The sequence below is a fragment of the Poeciliopsis prolifica genome, unplaced genomic scaffold, assembly GCF_027474105.1.
Source record: "Poeciliopsis prolifica strain line A6 unplaced genomic scaffold, Auburn_PproV2 SCAFFOLD078, whole genome shotgun sequence".
Classification (NCBI taxonomy): Eukaryota; Metazoa; Chordata; class Actinopteri; order Cyprinodontiformes; family Poeciliidae; genus Poeciliopsis; species Poeciliopsis prolifica.
In genome coordinates this window covers 1560612-1568317 of record NW_026562453.1, presented here as the reverse complement: position 1 = coordinate 1568317, position 7706 = coordinate 1560612, and the positions used below count along the sequence as shown (strand labels likewise).

General features: G+C 40.4%; 1 protein-coding gene across 1 annotated transcript in view; it reads right to left on the bottom strand.

Moving 5' to 3' along the window:
- Window positions 1-518: 518 nt before the first annotated feature.
- ide (insulin-degrading enzyme) overlaps window positions 519-7706 on the bottom strand; it is a 28663-nt gene continuing 21475 nt past the window's right edge. Inside the window, 8 exon segments of the mRNA XM_055021739.1 lie at window positions 519-3014; window positions 3598-3617; window positions 3620-3664; window positions 3747-3819; window positions 5088-5149; window positions 6074-6346; window positions 7019-7186; window positions 7590-7701. Of these exon segments, the coding sequence (XP_054877714.1) occupies window positions 2919-3014; window positions 3598-3617; window positions 3620-3664; window positions 3747-3819; window positions 5088-5149; window positions 6074-6346; window positions 7019-7186; window positions 7590-7701 (849 nt within the window). The 3' untranslated portion in view covers window positions 519-2918.

Sequence of the window (7706 nt, the reverse complement as noted above, 5' to 3'; positions counted from 1 at the left end):
AGAAAAAACTATGAAATTGTTTTTTGCTAAAGTTTCATGTGTGTCTGAAATGAAAACTTATTTTCTGTAATTCTAAAGTTTTAAAAAATTGGATTTTAATAAAGAAAACTGACAACCTGAATATAAACACAAAAAGTAATTGTTAAAGCAGTTGGCTGTTTCTATTCTGATATCCCAAATTAGTGTAAAGTTAAGTGGAAGGAAGACGTCAGATGCTACACCCGACAGTGACCAGCTTTTATGACAACCTGGAAAACATTTATTCCACAAAAACTTGAACTATTTCAGGTCCATTAGTTTCCGGTTTTGAAATAATTATATCTGCTAAAAGCTCAAACTCTGCCTGCGATCTACAGCGTCTCACTACATTCATCATGAAGTCTCTGCCAAAAATAAAAAATGTTGTGAACTTTGACCTGTGGAGCATCATCTCTGTGAATAAATGTTTTTGCAAATGAGGAAATTGAGTGCAGTGGTTTTTGCCATTCACTTGTTTATTAATTATTTAGAAACACAGAAGAAAAAAAAAACATAAAAACTTCAAACCTAAAATTATTCGCCCGGAAACCCAACCAGCCAATTACAGCCGAGCATCGACATTCAAAAACATCTAAATAGAAACCACTCTCTAAGTACTTCACAACGTATGTGCCCCTACTGCCCAAGCCTGATATGTAATGTCATTAATATTTTCCTCTGCTGCGCTGAAATCTGCTGCTGCCGCCATCTTTGGGTTCAACCACGAAGGAACAAAATCCCAAACGAAGCAAAATGTCAAAGAAGATCTGATGCAGAACAAACACATTCAAAGCTCATGTAATCCTGGACGAGGCGCTGACTGAAACCAGTAAAATAAAAAGTCGGGACAAAGTGCAGCAAGCACCTGAGAGAGAGAGAGAGAGAGAGAGAGACTCCGCTCTCACCTTCAACAATCACGTTTATTGCTTGGTGAGAGAAGTGCATATTTTTCAGGAAATACTTCTTAAAACCAGAGCCGTTTACTTTCAGCTCCGTTTGACATCAAAGTGACGCGTTTGGAAAGAAACGTGACCGACGTAAAGGCGCACACAAACGGATCCACAGTATGGGGATCGCCATGGAAACGTCTCGGGGTTTGACGTGTTTTATTAAAAAAAAAAAAAGAGACAGCATGGATTTACCCCTGAGGTGTTTCAATCATAAAACCCTAAAGACGACGCATAATTGAGAGGCTAAAAACGTCTCCGCAAAACCCGAGAGAAGTCGGCCGACCGTGAAAAAGGAAAGAAAATCAGATGAAACTCGAGTCAAAAACGTTTTGGCAGCACAAAGTTTGTGCTGCTGTCATTTTAAAAGATGACGTTTCCAGAGGTTAAAGGTCAACCAACTCACCTTTCCTCGCATTTACAAAATCAAATGAAGTTTGTGCTGCTGTCACTTTAAATATGTTTCCAGAGGTCAAAAAGCGCCACAACATTTACAAAGGATCTAATTTTGTGCCTGTCAAGGAGTGTGCTGCAAAAAGCTGCACAAACAAACAAAAACAAAACAATTTATCAATTTTGAGTTTTGTTAATGTGGAGTGCTGGGCAGGTTGGTCTCTGGAAACCCATTTTACAATCCTCAGAATTGAAGCAGCACAAATTAAACATTTTGCAGCACAATTAATTGATATTGTGTAAATGTGGGGAGTGGTGGACATACACTGGAAGCTTTTTTTTAATCTTAATTATAGCAGCACAATTCCTGCAGCACAAATAATAAAAACTAAAATTTAGTGGCTAACCTTTGACCTCTGAATCATTAACAGCTTTAAAATCCTTACTACACAAAACAGAAGAAATGTTGTAAAAAAGTTTTGGAGGATGCATTTTTGATACTTTTTTTGGTATTTTAAATTTTAAAAACTAACGGCACAAATAAAACTTTTTGCAGCACAAACATTGAAATTACATAAATTTTGTTTGAGTTGTAAAAATGGGAGGAAGAGCAAGTTGATCTGAAACTTAAAAATTATACCTCCACAAATCTTTGAACATTTTTGCTGCATCAATGTCGCACAGTTGATTCAGACATTTCATTTAATTTTGTAAATGTGGGTTGACCCTTGACCTCTGGAAACAACATCTTCAAAAATAAAATTATTTGAATTTTTGTTTGATTCTGATGTGAATAGAGGAGCCAGTTGAGTTAATTTTTTTTACAGATTATATAAATTACAACTGAAAAGAGATTTAGTTCTTTTGTAAATGTGGTGGGGTTCATTAACCTTTGACCCCTGGAAACATTAATATCTTTAAAATGAAAGCAGCACAAAAAGTTCTAGTAGCAGAAACACAGAAATTAGATTTGACATAATTTTTGTTAAAGTGTAGAAAGCTGATCTCTGATGTCCACATTTTATAACTTACAATTGAAAAGAGAGTTTGTAAATGTGTGTCGAGGCTCGTTGACCTGCAAATATTTACCAATATCTTTAAAATGATAGCAGCACAAAGATTTGAGGCCGCAGTGCCGACTTCCCTCAGGCCTCCTCAGAGGGCGCCAACACATAAAACCCCCCCACCAAGCAAGCTTTAAGAACGACAGAATAAGGCTTCGTAAAATGCATACATCTGAATAAAACGTCGGAGCGCCTGGGTAGAGCTACTGACTTGGATTGGGCTGTGCCCCCTAGAGGTGAAGTGAAGCTCCTGCATAAAGTTTTCTGGTGAACATGTTCTACTTCGCCTACGCAGCGCTGCAGCGTGAGAGTGAGGTGAGACCGCTATGGTAGTCACAGCTAGTTTAAAAAACAACCACAGCTAACTTTGGGGGATCTTCGCTTACTGAGCATCTCTTCTTCTGCTTCTGGTGCAACGGCGCGTCGCCTGCACACACATTCCACACACACACACGGTCAGGGGAACCTCAGGCAGGCGAAGCTTCTCCGCCCTCGCTCACAGTTTGGCAGCCATGAAGTTGATGTGAGGCTTCACCAGCGGGAACAGCGGCAGGCTCCTCTTGAACTCCGTCATGTCCTGAATCAACGTCGGCTGAAAAGAAAAACAACAAAAAGTTTGATGTGGGAACAGAAAAGAAATAGCTGAAGGTTGTTTTCACGGCTGTTAGTCTGGTAGATTTTATTCAACTGGGGATGAAAGTTGCAAAGTTTGTTGCAGTTTTAGAAAAACCTGTTCCCCTCCTCACCTGTGGTGGCGCTGCACCAAAAACCACCGAAGGAAACGACATGAAAACCTCTGAAGAAGATACAGAGCGCAACTTTCTTCTTCAGAAAATGCAAACAAAAATGCAGCAGCGTCAGATTTTAGCGGTTGGAGGATTTCTCTTGCTGTTCGAAAAATACGATTCATTTCTACAGCTTTGGTTGCATTTACCCAGAATGCCTTGCGTCATAGTTCACTTTCTGCTTTCAGACCTCCCCAAACGAAACAGACTTTCCAGATAAACAGACTGAAAGTTGCTTAACATAGAAAGTTACACGCAAAATTTTTTAAAAAATGTTTTCTGGTTATTTAGCAAATAGAAATAATTTTGTCAATTCTAATTAGCCTGGATCCAGAAAAAATGAGTTTGTTTTGATTTCAGTGGAAAAATAAAACCAGACGTGTCGTTTACCTGTGGCAGGGACGGAGCGGGGCCAGGTTGACGTCGTTCTGGGCAGGAAACTCTCCGACTATCGGACCTGTTGAACAAAAACGAAACGTCAAGGCGACCGAAGCCGACAGGAAACGGGAAGCAAACCAGGAAATTGTTCAGAGACTCACAGGAGTCCATCTCTCTGGACAGAACGTGAACGGACACTTTGTGTCTCTTTGCAGCTTCCACCGTGAGACGCTCCTGCAGACAGAGACACGTCAGCATCGACCCTGAGTATATATAAGCAATATATAAGCAAGCCCCGGTTACCATCACTGTGTCCAAGAAAGAGTCTCAGGTATGAAGAACTGGACAGCACCAGGGCCTGACATGATCCATGCCTACTGGCTAAAGAAACTCACTGCCCTCCATGAGCGACTGGCAGGCCAAAGAAACCAGCTGCTGCAAAGTGGGACTCACCCTGAATGGTTAACTGAAGGGCGAACAATCCTAATCCAGAAGGATCCATCAAAGGGTCCAGTCCCACCCAACTACCGACCAATAACCTGCCTCTCCACAACCTGGAAGCTCATGTCAGGCATCATAGCGGCCAAGATAAGCAAACACATGGATAAACACATGAGCACAGCACAGAAGGGTCGGTGTAAATACCAGAGGAGCCAAACACCAACTCCTCGTAGACCGCACAGTTGCCCGAGACTGCAAAACCCGACACACCAACCTGTGCATGGCTTGGATTGATTACAAGAAAGCCTATGACTCAATGCCGCATACTTGGATCATTGAATGCCTAGAGATGTATAACATCAAACTCGCTGAACCTGTGGAAAACCACCCTTGAAGCCAACTGCAAACCACTTGCACAAGTGTCCATCAATGTGGCATATACCAAGGAGATGCTCTGTCCCCGCTACTGTTCTGCATAGGCCTGAACCCCCTCAGCCAATTATCAACAAGACTGGCTACGGATACCGACTCAAAAATGGGGCCAACATCAGTCACCTCCTCTACATGGATGACATCAAGCTGTATGCCAAGAGTGAGCGAGACATCGACTCACTGATCCACACCACCAGGATCTACAGCACTGACATTGGGATGTCATTCGGACTAGAGAAATGTGGTCGGCTGGTCACAAAGAGGGGGAAGGTCATCCACACAGAAGGAGTCTCACTCCCACAAGGAACAATAGCAGACATAGAGGACAGTTACAAGTACCTAGGTATACCACAAGCAAATGGCAACCTCGATGAGGCCACAAGGAAAGGAGCCACAGCTAAATACCTCCAACGAATAAGGCAAGTCCTGAGAAGCCAGCTCAATGGCAAGAACAAAATCCGTGCGATAAACAGCTATGCCTTATATAGATACACATTATTTTTAATATGTTACTAACAGTAAAGAAAGACCTAAACTAGAGTAAATATAAAAGTGTAAAAATGCTTGAAGAATTTATTTTTCTGTCCGATTTAAAACTGATTTTAATTCAAACCTGTGGTGTTACTCACGCTGTAAAACTGCATTATGTTTTCTTTAGTCAACGTCTTCAGATGTGAAACTTCAATGTTGTCTGAAAGGCAAACAGAAGTTTAAACACAATTAGCTTGAAGCATTTAGAACTGCATAAAGCATCAAACCTGCAGAAAAATCGTATCTCCAAGTCAGGAAGTCATGAAAACTCAGAGTTAAAACATGTTAAAAATAAAAACTTTGATGTTTTTTTATTGGTTTTATGTGAAAGGTGCTCAACTTGCAATCCAAGTGAAAAAACGGGACAAAAAATGTTTTTCATGTTTAAACTGAAGAAAGAATCTGAGATGTGCGTCGTTCATTTTGTATTCAGCCTAATTCTGCACTTTGTAGATAGAAAACTAGTAAATTTTCACCAAAAATACTGACATTTTGATGAGAAATTTTTTTTTAAAGAATTTGACATTTGAAATTTCCACAGTTTTTTCATGAAAAATGTATTAGTATGAAAATTAATTTTTTCCCCTCACTCTTCCCAGAAAACATTTTCAAGAAAAATGTTCAAAAGAAATTTTATACATTTGAAATTCAGAAATTTCCACATTTCTTGTAGAGATTAAAACTAATCAAAAAAAATTTTTTAGCAATTTTTTTTGCTTTTATTTTCCTACTACAATTTAAATTTTGCATTAGGTTTGGATTTATTTTGAGCTCGATTGAATGAATCAATTTCCAGTAACAACAAGATTTGTGTCCCTTTGATCAAAACATTTGCTCTAAATCATTTCAGAAGGAAAAAGAGCTGAATTGGGTGCAGCTTGTCAGTAAAACTCGGTTTTTACTTTTGTTAAAACTTCGTAATAAAAAGTCGAATACTTTGTGTTGCACAAATTACAAATTAAAAGTCCCCGTCTGCATCTATTGGCCAAATTTGTATCAGATTTTTAACTGCAGAAAATTAGTCGTCGGGCCACAAATGGCCCCCGAGCCGCAGCTTGGACAGCCCTGACGCAGCCTGCGTTACCTCTGTCGAAGTTGTACTGCTGGGAGATGATCTCCCCCCAGTACTTGGCGCACTCGGCGGACAGCTTCTTGGGTTTGTCCAGGCGGCGGATGGCCAGGGCCTGGATGTGCTTCTGGAAGGCCTCCTCGCTCATGTCCTCCAGCGCCTTCTCCATGGTGCGCAGGAACGCCTCCACCCGGCTCTCCAGGTAGTGGGGGGCCTTCTCCGACTGGATGATGAAGCGCAGGCCCTGCACGCCGTTGGCTCGGCGGGGCCCGCTGAACACGATGTAGCCTTAGAGGGAGGAGCGCAAACAGGAAATCAATTAATAATCGGATTATGACTTCAAATGAGCTTCAATAATTTCCATTTGTGAATGTTTATTGCTGAAAAGTTACTTAAAAATCAGCTTTGACTGATTTCAAGTTGACTAAGATAATAACTCTAAGATTTTGTGTTTTTACAGTGTTTTTCCCTTCCTACAAAAAAAAACAAAAAAAATCTGGAAGACAAAAATCTTCAATTTGGTGTTTTGGTTTTAATTAGAACAATTTTGTTTAGAGAAACTTCATGTTTTCTTTTATTTGTCGTTTCTGCTCTATTGTGGAGATTTAAAATGTTTACCAGTTTTACTTATTTGGTTTTTTTAGCTTAATTGTCAAATTTATTTCTACAGTTTTGGCTAAAATTTAGTGGTGCTGAGCGAGTTGTTCTTTCAGCAAAATGCATTTTTCAGGTTTGTACGAATAATCGATTATTAAATTAGTTGACAATTATTTTAATAATTGATTAATCACAATTAATTTGATTAATCGTTTCAGCACGACTATTATTACAGAAAGTATATTTTTTCTCATTCCCACAGTGCTGCATAAATCTCACATGAATGAAAACAGAGTATTAGGTGTTAAATAAATGAACTTTTCTGGTGTGCCTGATGCTGTGCTGGACGTGTCGGGAACTGACCCAGCTGCTCTTTGGTTCTCAGCGTGTTGAAGCAGGGCTCAGAGATGATCTGGCAGAACAGCTCCAGCAGCATGTTGTCGTTGGTGGTCTGCATGTCCGTCTGGTAGTAAATCTCGATGCCGCAGTGGTTGTGAACTTCGTTTCTCTGCTGGTAAACATACCAGCCACCTGAGAGAAACCACGTTTCACTTTGAGACAAATATTATAAACATGTGATAAAGCTCATATTTACAGCTCTGCATTGAATATCAGACCCAAACATTTCCTCAAAAACTTACTTGGTTACCAGCGCATAATTCAATGTACTTCAAAAATACTTAACATTGAACTTTTTAAAATTTGTAAACCCCAAATTACAAGGATTTTGATAACTGATCAATCTACTAAGCTAAAAACTGAACTGATCAAATTCACGGAGGTTTGTGGTTGTGATGTTTCTCTAATTTCTGCCTCTGGTTGAATCTTTCTGATTCAATAAGGATCCAACCCGGTTTACTTCCTCTGTTTAATCAGATCTTCAAACACGCCGCGGCGTCATCAGCGCAGCGGCGGTGAGCGGAGGTCCACCTACCGTCCGGGACCTGCACCTCCCTGTAGCGAATCAGCTGGCTCGGGAGGAGGGGCTTGGTGTGAGCGTGCTCAATGAGCGTGTCCTCCACCATCTGCATCATGCCGAGAGCAGACTGGG